The sequence below is a fragment of the Diprion similis genome, chromosome 4 (assembly GCF_021155765.1).
Source record: "Diprion similis isolate iyDipSimi1 chromosome 4, iyDipSimi1.1, whole genome shotgun sequence".
Classification (NCBI taxonomy): domain Eukaryota; kingdom Metazoa; phylum Arthropoda; class Insecta; order Hymenoptera; family Diprionidae; genus Diprion; species Diprion similis.
The window spans coordinates 16431291-16453455 of NC_060108.1; the positions used below are offsets into that span (position 1 = coordinate 16431291).

The 22165-nt window shown below is 40.2% G+C and overlaps 1 protein-coding gene across 1 annotated transcript; it reads right to left on the reverse strand.

Annotated features, from left to right (window-relative positions):
• On the reverse strand, positions 1–9748 carry LOC124405590. The gene is made up of 5 exons (XM_046880618.1): positions 9626–9748; positions 3488–3590; positions 2931–3125; positions 1189–1394; positions 1–661 (listed from the first exon to the last, which is right to left on the reverse strand). The coding sequence occupies exons 2-5, from the start codon at positions 3579–3581 to the stop codon at positions 503–505; spliced, it is 654 nt and encodes a 217-aa protein (XP_046736574.1). The 5' UTR covers positions 3582–3590; positions 9626–9748; the 3' UTR covers positions 1–502.
• Positions 9749–22165: the final 12417 nt, after the last annotated feature.

A 22165-nucleotide genomic window follows, 5' to 3' on the forward strand; every position in this document is an offset into this window, starting at 1 on the left:
TACAGAAATACAGTGGTATTTATTTTTCTAAGAAAGATACAAAATTTTACATGTTTACAATAACTGATTGGTAGAAACGTAGCTACGCTATACATCTAAACAGTAATAATATAATGATAGTGATAAAAATAATCAGCAGTGATGTGTCAACTAATGCTAAACATCGGTAATTACGTGGTTTGAATACTGTTTGTATAGAAATGGAAACGAATCTAATTATCTACGATCAGCTGCTTTGCGTAATATATGTATGATTAAAAGTATGCGTATAAGGACACACAGAGTACGGTTAGTGATACATAAATAATTACTATTAAAAAAACGAAAAAAAAAAGATTACGATATAATGATAATAATAATAATTTAGGTGAGTAATTTTGGGCAATCTGTTCAGGTTTGAATTGGAATTGTATCGTCCAATTGGTCAAGGGACATATTTCTAACTCTCGAATCATTTATTCCTTAACAGTTATAAATGCGTTGAGAATCGAGAATTTCCATTTTATAAACGAATTCCCGGATTGCGAGACGCTACGAAGTTCAGGAGCTCATCGCTGTCCTCGCAAACGAAGGGTTTCAAGTGGTGGCAGGCAACGTCGTGCCACTTGATACCGTCGTTGTAGAAGTTGTTCAAAATCGATAAGCAGGACTCGTCGTTACCCTGAAATTAATTACAATCGTTAATTGGAGCACTCGCATTTGTCAAACATTCCAAAACCTAAGCATACAAGACACGATGGATTGCAAAAAAAAAAAACGAATGCCTTGCACGAGATGCAAAAGTAGTTCTCTATATTCATACATCATTCAGTAGAAAATCGCAAAATTCATTATCAAAACAGGCTAAAGCCACGTGAAAAGTAGCCGAAAACAACGGCCGAGCAAATTCAAATGCCAGCGTAAAATAAACATGGCCGTCGTTGACTCGCTTGCGATATTATTTCAATTTCAACAGAACTGCCAGAACACGCCGTTCGACGAACGCTGTTACACGCCAAACAAGAAAACGGCAAGAATAGTTCAGTTGTGGTTTCACCACAGACCGAAGTTTCGGAACTGAGAAATCAGCTGGTAGAAATTACGCGTCCGCGTTGCCATATCATTCATTGCTCTCGCGGCTCACGGTTGAACCAATCAATCACAGCAATGGCAGAAAAATTCTTTCTTGTAATATCAGTTCGTAGATACCTGTGCAGCCTCGCGGTTGTCGGGCTGAGCTTGTCCATATCCTCCGGTCGCACTCCAGTCACCAGAGTCTCGTTTAGTGGTGGGACCAATTTTAGCTCCGGAACCTGACCAGAACCATCCGTTTATGTTCTGGGGCTGTAGGTCGGCCCTGTTGCAGCCGTTGAAGTTGCATTTGCGGCCAGAGGTCCAGATGTACTTGATGTTTCCTAGATTTCAAAGAGGGTAAGCATAGTGTGGTTGAGGTTAACTAGACTTAGAAGTTGAATGACGCAGTTTTCATCACTGCTGCAGATGCTCATAATTGAAACCGATGGGGGTTCGCGCAATTGCGAATTTTCATTCGTATAAATTTATGCATACAAGGTTGTCGGCATAGGAACTGCGTTCATTTGCGTAATGCGTCAGTTTTCAAACAGTTTCGTGACCGCGGTACGGAGGTGCTCGAACGTGTAATGCAATAATCGCTTGACCGCGCACTCGCACGTAATGTTTTACGTATGCGTACATTAGACTTTTGTACGAAGCTGGAGAAATTGCTTAGAGGTAATTTTTCAAGGTACGTAGTAATTTTGTAATTATTAAAATTGCTCAACGGACGAGAATTTACAGAACCTTCGACACTTTTGTCATTGAATACTCCGGCTTTTACTGGCGTAAGTGTAGTTGTTTAAAAATTTGAAGACATTGAGAAAGAAATAAAAAGATTTCTTTACCAACTTAGGCAAACGAGTACATGCTTCGCTACCCTTAATTTTACCTAGATGAATGTTTACCATGTTATTCAAGATTCTCTTTCTTCTTACGAGCAATAAGCGTGAATTTTCGGAACCAGTTCTCGAGATTCATATATTTTATGAAGCCTGATTAATTACACGGAATTATTGCGCGCTACTTGACTTTTACATCTTGCTACTTTCGAGTACAATCTGACGCGTGGAACGTAATAACTTCCTTCATTCATCCCGTGATTAATTACTGAATTCTTATCAAGATTCCCCGGGGGTTCTTTTACTTTCTCGAATATATATTACGTATAAACGTGGATGCAGCAATTGAAGCGGCAACTTTTCACGAGTCGTCTCGATATTACGAAACCGTTAATGCTACATCTGCACAGTGGCAGTGCAGGACGCCGCGTCCAGGATCATTTGCTTACATAATCCTCGTGTTACTGCCCCTCGGTATTGCTTTTCGATTTACGTGCCGCAGGTGCGCCTGGATTTGCGAAAGGGTAAACTGACCGATCATTCGCCTAATACTCCTTTCCTATCGATCGGATTATGATTTTTGGTGTGATAATATCCGCATGCGAAATTGTATGTATGTAATTGTAAAATCCTGCATTGCACATCCTTACCTATCAATTAGATTCTCAGTGAAGATCGCCGATTTTCTAACCACAAGACTTGATAATTATACGATAATTATAAGGTTGCCTTGCCCTGATGTTAATTGTTCGAGTGTATAAATACCGCGCTACGAAATGAAAAAACTCCGTAAAACACGTAATCCGTTCACCTGCTATTTTTTTTACAGTTCATTTTATTTTATTTTCTTTATCGTTCCTCCTTTCCTTCACTCTCAATTATGGTTTTAACTCGGACATGCGGATAGGTGAAGGTGCAATCGAGTGAAAGCGGGGCTGACTGCCGTACAATCATCTGCTCTCAATTCTCAATGTAACATGCCCGCGGTGCATTGCCCCGCGAACCGACTTGCAATGCGACTTTAGCCACTCTTACCTCTCGCGATTCTTTGTTTAATGAATTCATTCTCTTGCGGAGTCTCTAGGGATACGGCGTCCATGCAATGACGCCTGCAGATGTTCCTCGCGTCCAACCAATCCACTTCCAATCCTCTGGTCGGCGCGTGTTCCCAGCTGAAGAAGTACGAGTGGGCAACATTTCTCGCATCTCGATACGTCGAATGACGAACGCCTAAAAGTAGAAATAGGAATTGGTTTTTAAATTCCTTGCTACAGCTTTTTCACTGGATTTAATTAAACAATAATTGAATCATATACTCTTTAAACACAACTTTTTGCATTAAACTTGAACCAGTGGTTTATCGAAATGCTTTGTAAGAAGCACCGTTGAATTCAGGAACGAACCCTTGCTGATATAATACGTATTATACTCTCCAAGCTTCACGACACACTTTAAAACTTTATAAAAATTTATGCCCACAAGGGAAAAAGTGACCCAGTTTAGGTAGAAAGCCTCGCATAAATGCGCGACAAGAACGTGGATGTAATGATAAGTTGATCTACGCCCTAAGTATGGGGTCTACGTGTACTCACGATTAGCGCAGCTTCTTGGATCAGGCAGAGCAAGACGACGCTGTGCCGTCACTGCGACGAGCATGAAAAACAGTAGGTAGAACGCCCTGTACATTTCTGCAGCCTAGAAACAGACGAAATGGGAAAAATTATAAGAATGAAATAGTGAAGACAGTAGAAGCATACCGTGAGTAGTCGGACGTGTGACTATAAATTTACGCAAGTTTATCGCCTTGCATATCACACTCGGTGTTTCTATCATAGGTACACGCTTCGTGAAAAATTTTACTATAGTCTTACTCTCGTATGAAGTCGAGGATACAGCGATGCGGTGAAAATGATTGTGCAATTGATGCATTTCAGGGTAAGTAAGAAGCGTGTACGATTATGGAGGGGCTTTGAACCGACTGGATGTTGTACGTAATTCAGTCCTTGCGCAATCAGGTAGCCGCTCGTCTGTTCTTAGGTAATATAAAGTACGTGGTAAGTTTCAAGTGCGTTTTATGACTGACGGGTCGCCGTGTTGCAGATTAAGAATTCCAAACGTCCCGAATAAGCGAAGTCACGTTTATGGCTGACGTGTTCGACCTAGACGGAATAATACATGCGGATCTAACAGACTCCTTGGTCTTAATTAATCACGAGCCTTCTATACGGGATTAGAGAATACAACCTAGGAATTGTTGTGGTTTCAAGGATCTCATCTCCAGCCCGAAGGCTAATACCAGACAGCTGATGCGTCCTTGCCACAGATTTCAACACATCATCGAGCCTTCCAGATGCTGCATTACAAGTATGGACAATTTGCATTATAGGCTTCTCATCATTTGTATTAAATTAAAAATAACGATAATGATGTAACTGAATTAATGAGAGGAGACGGGATGGCTCGGCGATAGTTTCTGCATCAAGGTTGAATGTACCTATTGAATTTTATTCATTACGTGCAGTTTAATCGATATTAATACTCGGCATTGTATGAAACTGTGATGTTGAAGAAACTTGTGATGCTTCAAGTGCAGCTTGACATTGAAATTTATAAAAGTCTTTGAAAAAAAAAATTGCAATGAAGACTCCCTGCAATTAGTGATATACAAATTCAAACGGTGTACATATGTGTGTGAAAAAGTAATCGAAAGTAGGAAAAACTAGAAGAGAAAGATAAGGAAATTGCACAGAGAAGGTCAACAATTGCTGACTCTATCCTGGGGTTCAAGACACTTCGAGCGACAGAATGACGAGTACAAACTCTCTCTCCTCGAAATATATTTACTCACGAACAATTCGAGCATGTGAATCAGTTGTCGGTACGTTTTACAGGTCGAATATACGGGTGCTGCAGCTCGGCGATAGCCATACGGGTTATACAGAACGGCCAACCTCGACGTATTGGAAGTGACGAACTTTCGAAAATTAATGTTTTACTTTCTAGAGTGCAGGTCACGATAATTACCGCCTAATCGTGAATTGATAAGTTGACGTAAACTAAAAATTCCGGTTTTGCAGGATAAATTGAATTGGAAAAAAGGATACACGAAATCACTTTATAGAAATTATGAACAGTTTCAAGTTTCATTGCCGGACAGAACGAGAGAGAGCGGCATTAATTATTACTCTACGATTGGAACCTAATTTTTGGCTACATTTGGATGGAGAACGTTTCAGACCTAAACGACCTTAATAAATTTTCGTAGAATCCCGCGTAGCTCTCTTTTCTGTGTCAGTATTTGTTCATCTTCATTCAACCGTGAGTTTGATTGATAACGGATACATTTAGAACGTTTTTTTATTCGTTTCCGGGAATCATTTCGGCACTGCGGCGAATGAACGTTGGAAACATCGGCTTCCCTAAATACTCGAGATAATTTTGTGCAATGATCTTGCATTGTTAGAATTATTCTGGTGAATGGGATCAGTCGCAACGTGAGAGACTCTGGCCAACTTTCACGTAGGGAATCGTAGCCAATTTGATAAGCGTATAAAGTATAGTTAGCCATCGAATTACCGCGACACAAAACGGCCGCATCATCAATAACTAGAAATGTAAAATTTCGCCTAAAAATACATATAATATACTGTGCATAATAAACATAAATATAATTTTTATGTTCTTCATTCGCGACCCAAAATAACCACATCATCAATGACTATTAGGAATGTGAAGGTGATAAACATAAATATAATATTTATGTTCGTCATTCGTGAAACCATGCCATTCTATTTAATCGAAGCTTATTCCATACCCGCAAATGTGTTGCAAATTACTTTTTTAAGTAATTTTTTTTTTCTAATCCCCGACGAGGAATGAGAATACTAGAAACTGGCTTAAGTAAAACGCGCATTAAATTTATTTAAAAATTAGAAAATTAAATAAAATTAAGAGGGGCTCTTGACTTGTGTCAATCAGGTGTAACGAGTCAGTAGAAAGTGGAAAATCCTTTTTTGTGGCCGATATTTGGTGAATGCATTGATAGCATCGAACGCGAGTGAATAAACGCTGCCGTTGCCTGTTTACCTTTTATAATTGTTTAACAACTTGTGCGAATTCACATCATCTACCGGAATACCGCGACGCTAGCCAACTCAGGTTACGGTATTCTTGACTGTTAACGGACTTACAAGGGCACCAGGTCACAAAGTCTACCAAATGGCTAACAAGAAAAAGGATAACAATGTCGTGGCGAATATTAAACACCGTCCAGTCATTCGTCACTGGAAAAGCACTTCGGGTCGCTTTTTCCGGATGTCGAGTGCATCCGTAACCGCATTCTCAGTTAATTCTATTTCAACTAAATACATCATGGAACGGAATTCAGTGTCAGATTTACTCAACATTCGAACCATCTGTTCTGTCAAATATTCTTTTTTCCCTTCTTCAAGAAACAAATATTATGGTGTTACGGAGACGACGATCCATTTGGAACTTGTGCTCACTACAGATGTGATGATTATACGAAATTTGAATATACATGCATATTTATGAATCACTAAATGTCAAGTTCAAGTGACTTTATAATACAGAGAGCTAACAAGAAACTCGTTTTCAAGCTTAGCTTTCACGCGTGTTTAGTTGACAAAGTGTGAACACGGTTAAATAATAAAAACAACACGTAGAATAATATTCTCTCGACAACCATTCAAGCCGTAGAAATGGGAACACCCAATTTGGTGGCAAACAATTTCCGCTCCAATGAAACGTTTAATTCCTCAAAAAGAAAACGAAGGATGCTGACCAAGTATGAGTCCGATTACAAGGTTCATCAACAGTCAGAAGGCCAATAAATTTCCTTCTTGGGACCGGGGACATTGGAATCCGTCGACGAGTCATGATGTACCGGTTGAATTCGCAGGTTCGTCCCACGTATACGTATGTATACATATATATATATAATATAATATATACCCCATGCGCGTATCTCCGGTCTGTAAAAAATATTTCTCTGGCCCAGATCACAACGAGGTATATCGAATGGCCCGAATTATTCCGACGGCTGATCGGTTCGCAGGTGAATTCGGCACGGGCCAGTCAAAGATCGGCCTTTCGCTAGAGGCGTTGTAATTCACCATCTGCGGAGTTTCGTTTCGCAGCTATCATCAATGGCCAGTTTTCTAGTTAATATGTGATTATATGGATGTGTGTAATTATTGCCAGTTCTTTCGGTAATAAGCATAGACTCGCCTCCTCATTTTGACCGGTTGTTAATTTTATTAAACTCGAATGGTCCGTCGCGTCTGCAAATTGTTTAATCACGGAGTTTCTCTCACACCGTGATTTCCACCTTGCGCTCTTTCGTTTCACACTTCAATCCCTCAGCCTCGCGGCCCGTTTATTTTCTGAGTAACGAACTGAGCCGACTCCGCGAAAAGAACTGTGCCTTGGCCTGACCCATTCACCGTCATTTCCTCCGTGACTTCTTCGTCTGCACCGTTTTAGGCGTTTCCTTTTTATTCTTTTTCTTTCATTATACATATTGCTTGCCGGTCTCGTCATTTAAACAGCTATATGTTATGTCGTTCGATGAAATACCGTAAAAGTAGCCTAGTTTCAGGAAATATTCGTCACTTTATGGTTCACATGCATCGCAGTTTGTTATTTCGGTAAAAGTTTATCGTTTGGTTAGTTCGTACTCTAAAATTTAAATTTAGTTAGTTCAAATTTAACGTCAATCGTTGAAATCGAAGTGAAAACTGCAGCTCAGTCAATTTTATGAATACACAATTCAAAAGAATGTTCAATTAATATTTTCAAGTCATAAGAGTGGAACAGACATTTCATGCGCCAATAATTTTTTCCCCATAATCAGAGATACATAGGTATTGAAATTTTCCAGGATGCAGTATTACAGGCCCGTCATGTAATAAGCAGAGATGTAACTTTCCGCATTTAATCAAGCTCTAATTAAAATAATAAATGAATACTTTGTGCCGCGATGCTCAGGAACATAAGCATTAATTTGATTGCACGTAGAAAGTCGGCGACGAAAATATTCGTTATGTCACGATGCAGATTGTCGAGTAATTTCTTTCAGTTCTTATTTTTCTTCAATCCTGGTATGGAAACACTCGTATACTTTGCAGTCTATTTTTAGAGTTGAAAATTTATTATTCTGTCAGAGCGTCATCGCGACGCTGCAAGTGAGTATAATAAGTGAAAATCGTCGCACATGACATATCGGAAACGGAAGCCGAAATGCTAATGATTGAAAATTTCATTCCACTTTGTTGCAGTCACGAACGATTTCCACGGAAGTGTCGAGCATAATTTGACGATTGGCTAACACCGATCGAGCTACGAGTATCTTTGATTGACCTGAGGCTTTATTATGCGGTGTAGAAAATAACCGTACCAAATTGAGAGAATATATTATTTTTGAGCGTGTCGTTTTCTCCTCCACGGCGTGACAAAGTGAGATTTCATCTTCCTTGCATGGCCGGTATACCTACTTATCATTGCCCGAGGGCGTAGCCTGAAAAAGTTGAATTTTAAATCACTTACCGTTATGCAGAAACCACATTTGACCATCCTCTACTCTCCATTCCTACATCAGGCTCTTGTCCCTATTTAATTCTATTTTTTTCAACATTCTCCAGGACAGCCTCGGAATTTTATCTGTTTTTTATTCCTTCACATTACTATATACCTATAACTTCTACCAAACGAATTCCTGCTCTGAGACATCGTGAATAACAGTGCCTATTCCTTATCAAAAAATTTTTGAAACTGGACTTTCCTTTTTTCTTTCTCCCTCAATTCATCTCGCATTCTGCAATCATGTCACACGTGAAACGGCTTGTATCAGAATGCTAAAAACTGTGACAATTTTCACGGAGTGCGCTTGAAAATGTCTCTCCGCGCTCTTCCAGACAATACCTTTTCAGATATGCCTCAAAGAAGTTCGTGCAGGCGTACAGGCATAGCTCAGCGAACCCGTTACATGGCCGCGGCACTCTTTACTCGCCAGAGATGCCGCAAAGGCAGACTAACCGCTAACGTTCAATATATGGGGATCAAAGTTACATGGATACAAGACGTAATCTCACCGTCGAAAATCACTCCATATCCCTTCTACACCGGACATCTGATAGATGTAAATAAAAGTTGAACATGACAGTGATTGACATAGAGATACTGATATTATCAGCTGGTGTTCGACTCAATCAACGACCATAAGCTATGTATTACTGTCAAATTAATTCGCCAACTCATCAACTCATCCTTCACTCAAATTCTCATCTAATTAATCAATTAGACGGCTTCGTCAATGTTTCTACTGTAGACTAATTGTTCACGATGTTCGAATGAATGCTCTTTACACTTAATTTATGACAGATTTGATGGTAGTAATTAATCTTCAACTTTCTTAGTCTCTGAACATTGCGATGTGACAAAATTTACGTAGCTTACATTAGTTTTCGCATTCATTGCTAAACATACCAGCGTCAATTTCTCAGACACTCTACAAAGACGACCGGAAATTCGCAGATTTTGAATACTCTTTTGTCAACAGTTGCATAAAACGAATTAACCGGCGGTGAAATTCGATTTATTGGTTTAAAGAAAAAGAGAATCCAAATGAAACAAAAAATTTGACAAGCTTGCAGTCAAGCATTCATTTTATATTTTTATTTTAACAACAGATGATCGTTCAAGTCACTTACCTTTTTCAGTCGGTTTTTTGAAAGACGGGAGATATTCTTCTGGTCACGCGAACGAAGAATAAGCGACGAACTAACTGACGCTGTAGACAACGCGAAGCTAGTATATACGCGGCCCACATTCGCGACTGCGACGAGTAACCCAAATAACTCCCACCACCTTGTACTCCTATTCAGTTACCTGCTCCGCGTGATGGGACGTGTTCAAGTCTTTCGATCCCGTGTGTCTTTCTTTAATTCCTTTCTTTCCTTGCAGTGGTGGACATGCCTGCACACCACGTTATGCTCGGGGGTCTCATCTCGGCTTTCATACCCCGTGGAGAAGACCCTTCGTTCAATTGCTTACAGTCCACGTTGTATTCCCACCTCGACTCCGTCCGCATACCCCGGGCAATGACTTGGTCCTCAGAGGGGGATGCCTTACCTTCTCAAAACCCCTACCAGACAGTCGGAGTGTCATCATCGCCGAAGGAACGGTCTGGAATTCGATTTATCTCCTCTCACTGGCGGATAAGCTATTCTTGCAATTTTGCAATCCTTCTCACATTGACATCCCTGTAATGCAATATGGCCTCGAATGTGTATGCGAGGGCATGTGGGGGGATTTCGGTTAGATTCTACGGAAAATTAATAGATTTCAATGGTATACGTATCTTTGGTGGGTAATTGCTGCACCCTTGCAAAAAACAATCTGAGCAAAATTTCAACGAATTTTCGCTGGTCAGTCCCAACTTTCAAAGTCTATAAGTGCAGCCTTTTAATAATTGTTGTGGAAAAAACACCACGTGGTTGAGAAATGAATAACAGTAACACAGAAACGGTTTCACTGTTGATATATACCTCTAATTGTTGTAATTATACTTCGCTTTTCATTTCACCTCTGCTTCCACATTGGATCGTATAAGATCCGACGAGTTATTCACACCGTCGTAACATGCATATCTTCACATACACATTCGATCCACCGTTTAGTTTTGCAGATGCATATTTTTAACCGGTCATAAATTATTATGCCGAAATCCTGTGGAAATTTCACCTTCCGCAATTGGTTACTCTTACACGTAGGTATTATTTGATGCCACGATCGTAGGAAGCCACTGATACTTACTTCATTACTAAAGTTTTGGGTTCTTTAATGTAAAGTATCACGGCTTAGTCAGTGTACCGGGTCTGGAAGATAACTACGTGTAGCTACTATCTTCTTCGCAGACCTTTCACTTTAACTTTCTCAGGTTGTTATTATGTGTATCTTAAAATAATTCATAGGAGAATCACCATCATTAACAAGTAACATTTAAGCAGGATTTTACAGCAGCTTCGCAATCTCTATAATTTCAAATTACTGTACATGTAATATATTGAAATCACGTTTGATTGCGTATTATTGTACGGTGCGTTCTAACATTAAATTTAATATACTTCTATCGAAATTTCTATGAATACATACACATTGCGTAAATGTGAACAGGGGATTTCGATACTCTTGGTGTGGTACTTTGCAAGGACTTGACTTCGGGGTCTTAGTTTCCATGGGAGAGCCTCCAAGTTGTTGATGATTTTACTCATTCTCATGAACCACTTGCTGCTCAATTTGAATCCGGCCTTCGGTTTACAGCATCTTTCAGCTGAGGCCTGAGAGCGCAGCCTAACACCCGCTAAGGTTTGCAATAGTGCAGATTAGCAGGCGGTAGCTTAACGGAGTTCTCTATACTAGTAATTGAAGACCTATCACCTGAGGGTATTATTGTGAAGCCAGTTATAGACGAAAATAGAATGGTGGAAATGCTCTTTAGAATATTAAATGCATAAGTTACCGCAAGATGGATGATAGACACCAAAGCAAGCTCGTAACTTGTGACAGCCGTATCTTAGCATAAGTTTAGTTTCGTACTTGCTGTACAATTACCGCAAATTTTAAATGAATGAAAATGAGATGACTGTATATCTTGAGATGCGCACTACTGACCAGGAGGAATGGCCATTCAAGAGAAGTGTCAGAAAACGGTCAATTACGCGGAAGCGTGGCGAACGAGATACTTTGCTTAGGTATGTTACCCACAGTATCAGTGATGGTACTTATAGCGATCACATGCGATGGAGATCGTTCTTCACACATTTTGAGCGATTGTCCTGTTCTCACATGTTTCACAAAATATAGCCGGCTCTTTTAGCATTGTCTTAAATAGCCCCATTATCTGGCTCGCGCAGCGGTGTTCGGTAGGATAGTGTGGTTCATAATGTGTATCTTACATAAATGCATGCGTCAAAATTAAGTTGAATGTCTGGAATACATTCGACTGAAGTATGATTGACGTATAGCCCACCGACAGAAATGCTGAAACTTCGCGATAGTATTATTCCGATTCACGACGGTGTATTGGTCATTACTTTTGATGCGATACTTAGAGCGACGAATTTTCCATCTGAAAATCGTTTCAAAGCACCCGAAATCGACTTAACGTATCGTAAGGAAGTCGACAGATATCGTGGAATCGACGGCTGACGAGATACATTTTATTTCATCTCTCTGACTATGTCTCAGAATCGATTCAAACGACTCTTTCAATAATAATTAGGCATAAGGAATGTTTAAAGAGAACTTCGAATGGGAAAAAAATTCATAGCTGAGAAAAGGAGAAGAGTGTATAGGAAAATTTCTTTATTGATTATATATTATTCTTTATTTTAATACAGGTTACATGAAGTAGTAACAATACAATATCATACACATCGGATAGAGCGGAGGAACAATGGATCTGCGGGAACAATACAACTTAAACTATACTTCAAACTACATAAATAACTATGGCGCATAACATTTTTTCGTGATTTACTTAAATTATTGTGAATTATAGGTCTTTTTCCACACATTTTCTATGTCTTTCACTTAAATACTACTTGAAAATTTGTTAAAGTACTATTACACAGACACGCAAACACTTGTACTAGGATTAAAACAAATTAAATAAACATTAACTGAACTGAAATCTCGTGGCGATGCCTGCGTCCTTTCCCATCCCCATCTATCTGCAAACCCGGCCAAGATTTCACGGGTTTTGGTCGTAACTTTATGTCCGTTTATCCCAGTGAGATTGGAACTGTGTGCAATTGATTCCTCTCGAAAAATTACGTAGTTGAGTGGGACCAAAGAATTCATTCAAGCATTATGTAAGTCGTGTGAATTTTGGGAAGAATCCGGCGGGTTTCTGTACTAATTCGATCCTCAGGAATGCTGATACCATCGAAAGAGTGATAACGAAGTAAAAATGAACGTATAAGAGATAACACTAAAAATCTGCAGTTTTTCGGCTGTGACTTTTGATCCGATGCTCGCAGCGTATTGAGACTGAGCTCAATCGATTTCTCTCGCAAAAATACGTCGGAATAGTACCTCAAAGAATTAATTGCAGCTCTTTCCAAAGTCGTCGAAATGTTCGCCAAAAATCCAAAGGGGTTAGCCTTACTTTTTTTGTGATTTCTGGAGCCAAAAATTTCTGGTCTCCGAATTGATTTGTATGACCGTTTCTTGGCTAATTGGAACCCCAGGAACTCAAAAAACGCATCAAAAAGAGCGTAGGATCAACAGCAGACAAATGACGAAGCAAATCTGCAGTTTTTTGGCTGTAACTTTTGAACCGTTGCTCGCAGCGTATTGGGACTGCGCTCAATCGATTTCTCTCGCAAAATTACGTCGGAATAGTACCTCAAAGAATTGATTGCAGCTCTTTCCAAAGTCGTCGAAATTTTCGCCAAAAATCCAAAGGGGTTAGCCTTACTTTTTTGTGATTTTTGGAGCCAAAAATTTCTGGTCTCCGAATTGATTTGTATGACCGTTTCCTGGCTAATTGGAACCCCAGGAACTCAAAAAACACATCAAAAAGAGCGTAGGACCAACAGCAGACGAATGACGAAGCAAATCTGCAGTTTTTTGGCTGTAACTTTCGAACCGTTGCTCGCAGCGTTTTGGGACTGCGCTCAATTGATTTCTCTCGCAGAATTACGTCGGAATAGTACCTCAAAGAATTAATTGCAGCTTTTTCCAAAGTCGTCGAAAATTTCGCCAAAAATCCAAAGGGGTTAGCCTTACTTTTTTTCGTGATTTTTGAAGCCAAAAATTTCTGGTCTCCGAATTGATTTGTATGACCGTTTCTTGGCTAATTGGAACCCCAGGAACTCAAAAAACACATCAAAAAGAGCGTAGGACCAACAGCAGACAAATGACGAAGCAAATCTGCAGTTTTTTGGCTGTAACTTTTGAACCGTTGCTCGCAGCGTATTGGGACTGCGCTCAATCGATTTCTCTCGCAAAATTACGTCGGAATAGTACCCCAAAGAATTGATTGCAGCTCTTTCCAAAGTCGTCGAAATTTTCGCTAAAAATCCAAAGGGGTTAGCCTTACTTTTTTTGTGATTTTTGGAGCCAAAAATTTCTGGTCTCCGAAGTGATTTGTATGACCGTTTCTTGGCTAATTGGAACCCCAGGAACTCAAAAAACACATCAAAAAGAGCGTAGGACCAACAGCAGACAAATGACGAAGCAAATCTGCAGTTTTTTGGCTGTAACTTTTGAACCGTTGCTCGCAGCGTATTGGGACTGCGCTCAATCGATTTCTCTCGCGAAATTACGTCGGAATAGTACCTCAAAGAATTAATTGCAGCTTTTTCCAAAGTCGTCGAAAATTTCTCCAAATATCCAAAGGGGTTAGCCTTACTTTTTTTCGTGATTTTTGAAGCCAAAAATTTCTGGTCTCCGAATTGATTTGTATGACCGTTTCTCGGCTAATTGGAACCCCAGGAACTCAAAAAACACATCAAAAAGAGCGTAGGACCAACAGCAGACAAATGACGAAGCAAATCTGCAGTTTTTTGGCTGTAACTTTTGAACCGTTGCTCGCAGCGTATTGGGACTGCGCTCAATCGATTTCTCTCGCAAAATTACGTCGAAATAGTACCTCAAAGAATTGATTGCAGCTCTTTCCAAAGTCGTCGAAATTTTCGCCAAAAATCCAAAGGGGTTAGCCTTACTTTTTTCGTGATTTTTGAAGCCAAAAATTTCTGGTCTCTGAATTGATTCGTATGACCATTTCTTGGCTAATTGGAACCCCAGGAACTCAAAAAACACATCAAAAAGAGCGTAGGACCAACAGCAGACAAATGACGAAGCAAATCTGCAGTTTTTCTGCTGTAACTTTCGAACCGTTGCTCGCAGCGTATTGGGACTGCGCTCAATCGATTTCTCTCGCAAAATTACGTCGGAATAGTACCTCAAAGAATTGATTGCAGCTCTTTCCAAAGTCGTTGAAATTTCCGCCAAAAATTCAAAGGGGTTAGCCTTACTTTTTTTGTGATTTTTGTCGCCAAAAATTTCTGATCTCCGAATTGATTTGTATGACCGTTTCTTGGCTAATTGGAACCCCAGGAACTCAAAAAACACATCAAAAAGAGCGTAGGACCAACAGCAGACAAATGACGAAGCAAATCTGCAGTTTTTTGGCTGTAACTTTTGAACCGTTGCTCGCAGCGTATTGGGACTGCGCTCAATCGATTTCTCTCGCAAAATTACGTCGGAATAGTACCTCAAAGAATTAATTGCAGCTTTTTCCAAAGTCGTCGAAATTTTCGCCAAAAATCCAAAGGGGTTAGCCTTACTTTTTTTGTGATTTCTGGAGCCAAAAATTTCTGGTTTCCGAATTGATTTGTCTGACCGTTTCTTGGCTAATTGGAACCCCAGGAACTCAAAAAACACATCAAAAAGAGCGTAGGACCAACAGCAGACAAATGACGAAGCAAATCTGCAGTTTTTTTGCTGTAACTTTCGAACCGTTGCTCGCAGCGTATTGAGACTGCGCTCAATCGATTTCTCTCGCAAAATTACGTCGGAATAGTACCTCAAAGAATTAATTGCAGCTTTTTCCGAAGTCGTCGAAAATTTCGCCAAAAATCCAAAGGGGTTAGCCTTACTTTTTTTCGTGATTTTTGGAGCCAAAAATTTCTGGTCTCCGAATTTATTTGTATGACCGTTTCTTGGCTCATTGGAGCCCTAGGAACTCGAAAAACACATCAAAAAGACCGTAGGACCAACAGCAGACAAATGACGAAGCAAATCTGCAGTTTTTTGGCTGTAACTTTTGAACCGTTGCTCGCGGCGTATTGGGACTGCGCCCAATCGATTTCTCTCGCAAAATTACGTCGGAATAGTACCTCAGAGAAATAATTGCAGCTTTTTCCAAAGTCGTCGAAATTTTCGCCAAAAATCCAAAGGGGTTAGCCTTACTTTTTTTGTGATTTCTGGAGTCAAAAATTTCTGGTTACCGAATTGATTTGTATGACCGTTTCTTGGCTAATTGGAACCCCGGGAACTCAAAAAACACATCAAAAAGAGGGTAGGACCAACAGCAGAGTAATGACGAAGCAAATCTGCAGTTTTTTGGCTGTAACTTTTAAACCGTTGCTCGCAGCGTATTGGGACTGCGCTCAATCGATTTCTCTCGCAAAATTACGTCGAAATAGTACCTCAAAAAATTAATTGCAGCTTTTTCCAAAGTCGTCGAAAATTTCGCCAAAAATCCAAAGGGGTTGGCCTTACTTTTTTTCGTGATTTTTGGAGCCAAAAATTTCTGGTCTCCGAATTGATTTGTATGACCGTTTCTTGGCTAATTGGAACCCCAGGAACTCAAAAAACACACCAAAAAGAGCGTAGGACCAACAGCAGACAAATGACGAAGCAAATCTGCAGTTTTTTGGCTGTAACTTTTGAACCGTTGCTCGCAGCGTATTGGGACTGCGCTCAATCGATTTCTCTTGCAAAATTACGTCGGAATAGTACCTCAAAGAATTGATTGCAGCTCTTTCCAAAGTCGTCGAAATTTTCGCCAAAAATCCAAAGGGGTTAGCCTTACTTTTTTTGTGATTTTTGGAGCTAAAAATTTCTGGTCTCCGAATTGATTTGTATGACCGTTTCTTGGCTAATTGGAACCCCAGGAACTCAAAAAACACATCAAAAAGAGCGTAGGACCAACAGCAGACAAATGACGAAGCAAATCTGCAGTTTTTTGGCTGTAACTTTTGAACCGTTGCTCGCAGCGTATTGGGACTGCGCTCAATCGATTTCTCTTGCAAAATTACGTCGGAATAGTACCTCAAAGAATTGATTGCAGCTCTTTCCAAAGTCGTCGAAATTTTCGCCAAAAATCCAAAGGGGTTAGCCTTACTTTTTTTGTGATTTTTGGAGCCAAAAATTTCTGGTCTCCGAATTGATTCGTATGGCCGTTTCTTGGCTAATTGGAACCCCAGGAACTCAAAAAACACATCAAAAAGAGCGTAGGACCAACAGCAGACAAATGACGAAGCAAATCTGCAGTTTTTTGGCTGTAACTTTTGAACCGTTGCTCGCAGCGTATTGGGACTGCGCTCAATCGATTTCTCTTGCAAAATTACGTCGGAATAGTACCTCAAAGAATTGATTGCAGCTCTTTCCAAAGTCGTCGAAATTTTCGCCAAAAATCCAAAGGGGTTAGCCTTACTTTATTGTGATTTTGGAGCTAAAAATTTCTGGTCTCCGAATTGATTTGTATGACCGTTTCTTGGCTAATTGGAACCCCAGGAACTCAAAAAACACATCAAAAAGAGCGTAGGACCAACAGCAGACAAATGACGAAGCAAATCTGCAGTTTTTTAGCTGTAACTTTTGAACCGTTGCTCGCAGCGTATTGGGACTGCGCTCAATCGATTTCTCTCGCAAAATTACGTCGGAATAGTACCTCAAAGAATTGATTGCAGCTCTTTCCAAAGTCGTCGAAATTTTCGCCAAAAATCCAAAGGGGTTAGCCTTACTTTTTTTGTGATTTTTGGAGCTAAAAATTTCTGGTCTCCGAATTGATTTGTATGACCATTTCTTGGCTAATTGGAACCCCGGGAACTCAAAAAACACATCAAAAAGAGCGTAGGACCAACAGCAGACAAATGACGAAGCAAATCTGCAGTTTTTTGGCTGTAACTTTTGAACCGTTGCTCGCAGCGTATTGGGACTGCGCTCAATCGATTTCTCTCGCAAATTTACGTCGGAATAGTACCTCAAAGAATTGATTGCAGCTCTTTCCAAAGTCGTCGAAATTTTCGCCAAAAATCCAAAGGGGTTAGCCTTACTTTTTTTGTGATTTTTGGAGCCAAAAATTTCTGGTCTCCGAATTGATTTGTATGACCGTTTCTTGGCTAATTGGAACCTCAGGAACTCAAAAAACACATCAAAAAGAGCGTAGGACCAACAGCAGACAAATGACGAAGCAAATCTGCAGTTTTTTGGCTGTAACTTTTGAACCGTTGCTCGCAGCGTATTGGAACTGCGCTCAATCGATTTCTCTCGCAAAATTACGTCGGAATAGTACCTCAAAGAATTAATTGCAGCTCTTTTCAAAGTCGTCAAAATTTTTGCCAAAAATCCAAAGGGGTTAGCCTTACTTTTTTTGTGATTTTTGTAGCCAAAAATTTCTGGTCTCCGAATTGATTTGTATGACCGTTTCTTGGCTAATTGGAACCCCAGGAACTCAAAAAACACACCAAAAAGAGCGTAGGACCAACAGCAGACAAATGACGAAGCAAATCTGCAGTTTTTTGGCTGTAACTTTTGAACCGTTGCTCGCAGCGTATTGGGACTGCGCTCAATCGATTTCTCTCGCAAAATTACGTCGGAATAGCACCTCAAAGAATTGATTGCAGCTCTTTCCAAAGTCGTCGAAATTTTCGCCAAAAATCCAAAGGGGTTAGCCTTACTTTTTTTGTGATTTTTGGAGCCAAAAATTTCTGGTCTCCGAATTGATTTGTATGACCGTTTCTTGGCTAATTGGAACCCCAGGAACTCAAAAAACACATCAAAAAGAGCGTAGGACCAACAGCAGACAAATGACGAAGCAAATCTGCAGTTTTTTGGCTGTAACTTTTGAACCGTTGCTCGCAGCGTATTGGGACTGCGCTCAATCGATTTCTCTCGCAAAATTACGTCGGAATAGTTCCTCAAAGAATTGATTGCAGCTCTTTCCAAAGTCGTCGAAATTTTCGCCAAAAATCCAAAGGGGTTAGCCTTACTTTTTTTGTGATTTTTGGAGCCAAAAATTTCTGGTCTCCGAATTGATTTGTATGACCGTTTCTTGGCTAATTGGAACCCCAGGAACTCAAAAAACACATCAAAAAGAGCGTAGGACCAACAGCAGACAAATGACGAAGCAAATCTGCAGTTTTTTGGCTGTAACTTTTGAACCGTTGCTCGCAGCGTATTGGGACTGCGCTCAATCGATTTCTCTCGCAAAATTACGTCGGAATAGTACCTCAAAGAATTGATTGCAGCTTTTTCCAAAGTCGTCGAAATTTTCGCCAAAAATCCAAAGGGGTTAGCCTTACTTTTTTTGTGATTTTTGGAGCTAAAAATTTCTGGTCTCCGAATTGATTTGTATGACCATTTCTTGGCTAATCGGAACCCCAGGAACTCAAAAAACACATCAAAAAGAGCGTAGGACCAACAGCAGACAAATGACGAAGCAAATCTGCAGTTTTTTGGCTGTAACCTTCGAACCGTTGCTCGCAGCGTATTGGGACTGCGCTCAATCGATTTCTCTCGCAAAATTACGTCGGAATAGTACCTCAAAGAATTGATTGCAGCTCTTTCCAAAGTCGTCGAAATTTTCGCCAAAAATCCAAAGGGGTTAGCCTTACTTTTTTTGTGATTTTTGGAGCTAAAAATTTCTGGTCTCCGAATTGATTTGTATGACCATTTCTTGGCTAATTGGAACCCCAGGAGCTAAAAAAACACATCAAAAAGAGCGTAGGACCAACAGCAGACAAATGACGAAGCAAATCTGCAGTTTTTTGGCTGTAACTTTTGAACCGTTGCTCGCAGCGTATTGGGACTGCGCTCAATCGATTTCTCTCGCAAAATTACGTCGGAATAGTACCTCAAAGAATTGATTGCAGCTCTTTCCAAAGTCGTCGAAATTTTCGCCAAAAATCCAAAGGGGTTAGCCTTACTTTTTTTGTGATTTTTGGAGCCAAAAATTTCTGGTCTCCGAATTGATTTGTATGACCGTTTCTTGGCTAATTGGAACCCCAGGAACTCAAAAAACACATCAAAAAGAGCGTAGGACCAACAGCAGACAAATGACGAAGCAAATCTGCAGTTTTTCTGCTGTAACTTTCGAACCGTTGCTCGCAGCGTATTGGGACTGCGCTCAATCGATTTCTCTCGCAAAATTACGTCGGAATAGTACCTCAAAGAATTGATTGCAGCTCTTTCCAAAGTCGTTGAAATTTCCGCCAAAAATTCAAAGGGGTTAGCCTTACTTTTTTTGTGATTTTTGGAGCCAAAAATTTCTGGTCTCCGAATTGATTTGTATGACCGTTTCTTGGCTAATTGGAACCCCAGGAACTCAAAAAACACATCAAAAAGAGCGTAGGACCAACAGCAGACAAATGACGAAGCAAATCTGCAGTTTTTTAGCTGTAACTTTTGAACCGTTGCTCGCAGCGTATTGGGACTGCGCTCAATCGATTTCTCTCGCAAAATTACGTCGGAATAGTACCTCAAAGAATTGATTGCAGCTCTTTCCAAAGTCGTCGAAATTTTCGCCAAAAATCCAAAGGGGTTAGCCTTACTTTTTTTGTGATTTTTGGAGCCAAAAATTTCTGGTTTCCGAATTGATTTGTATGACCGTTTTTTGGCTAATTGGAACCCCAGGAACTCAAAAAACACATCAAAAAGAGCGTAGGACCAACAGCAGACAAATGACGAAGCAAATCTGCAGTTTTTTGGCTGTAACTTTTGAACCGTTGATCGCAGCGTATTGGGACTGCGCTCAATCGATTTCTCTCGCAAAATTACGTCGGAATAGTACCTCAAAGGATTGATTGCAGCTCTTTCCAAAGTCGTCGAAATTTTCGCCAAAAATCCAAAGGGGTTAGCCTTACTTTTTTTGTGATTTTTGGAGCCAAAAATTTCTGGTCTCCGAATTGATTTGTATGACCGTTTCTTGGCTAATTGGAACCCCAGGAACTCAAAAAACACATCAAAAAGAGCGTAGGACCAACAGCAGACAAATGACGAAGCAAATCTGCAGTTTTTTGGCTGTAACTTTTGAACCGTTGCTCGCAGCGTATTGGGACTGCGCTCAATCGATTTCTCTCGCAAAATTACGTCGGAATAGTACCTCAAAGAATTGATTGCAGCTCTTTCCAAAGTCGTCGAAATTTTCGCCAAAAATCCAAAGGGGTTAGCCTTACTTTTTTTGTGATTTTTGGAGCTAAAAATTTCTGGTCTCCGAATTGATTTGTATGACCATTTCTTGGCTAATTGGAACCCCAGGAACTCAAAAAACACATCAAAAAGAGCGTAGGACCAACAGCAGACAAATGACGAAGCAAATCTGCAGTTTTTTGGCTGTAACCTTCGAACCGTTGCTCGCAGCGTATTGGGACTGCGCTCAATCGATTTCTCTCGCAAAATTACGTCGGAATAGTACCTCAAAGAATTGATTGCAGCTCTTTCCAAAGTCGTCGAAATTTTCGCCAAAAATCCAAAGGGGTTAGCCTTACTTTTTTTGTGATTTTTGGAGCCAAAAATTTCTGGTCTCCGAATTGATTTGTATGACCATTTCTTGGCTAATTGGAACCCCAGGAACTCAAAAAACACATCAAAAAGAGCGTAGGACCAACAGCAGACAAATGACGAAGCAAATCTGCAGTTTTTTGGCTGTAACCTTCGAACCGTTGCTCGCAGCGTATTGGGACTGCGCTCAATCGATTTCTCTCGCAAAATTACGTCGGAATAGTACCTCAAAGAATTGATTGCAGCTCTTTTCAAAGTCGTCGAAATTTTCGCCAAAAATCCAAAGGGGTTAGCCTTACTTTTTTTGTGATTTTTGGAGCCAAAAATTTCTGGTCTCCGAATTGATTTGTATGACCGTTTCTTGGCTAATTGGAACCCCAGGAACTCAAAAAACACATCAAAAAGAGCGTAGGACCAACAGCAGACAAATGACGAAGCAAATCTGCAGTTTTTTGGCTGTAACTTTTGAACCGTTGCTCGCAGCGTATTGGGACTGCGCTCAATCGATTTCTCTCGCAAAATTACGTCGGAATAGTACCTCAAAGAATTGATTGCAGCTCTTTCCAAAGTCGTCGAAATTTTCGCCAAAAATCCAAAGGGGTTAGCCTTACTTTTTTTGTGATTTTTGGAGCCAAGAATTTCTGGTCTCCGAATTGATTTGTATGACCGTTTCTTGGCTAATTGGAACCCCAGGAACTCAAAAAACACATCGAAAAGAGCGTAGGACCAACAGCAGACAAATGACGAAGCAAATCTGCAGTTTTTTGGCTGTAACTTTTGAACCGTTGCTCGCAGCGTATTGGGACTGCGCTCAATCGATTTCTCTCGCAAAATTACGTCGGAATAGGACCTCAAAGAATTGATTGCAGCTCTTTCCAAAGTCGTCGAAATTTTCGCCAAAAATCCAAAGGGGTTAGCCTTACTTTTTTTGTGATTTTTGGAGCCAAAAATTT

Bases quoted from the DNA above. Each gene is read 5' to 3' on its own strand.
- LOC124405590 (XM_046880618.1), bottom strand. From the start codon at position 3,581: ATGTACAGGGCGTTCTACCTACTGTTTTTCATGCTCGTCGCAGTGACG. The intron at 3,126-3,487 runs GTGAGTACACGT...TTCTACTTTTAG, and splicing joins TCCAAGAAGCTGCGCTAATC to GCGTTCGTCATTCGACGTAT. The intron at 1,395-2,930 runs GTAAGAGTGGCT...TTTGAAATCTAG, and splicing joins TAAACAAAGAATCGCGAGAG to GAAACATCAAGTACATCTGG.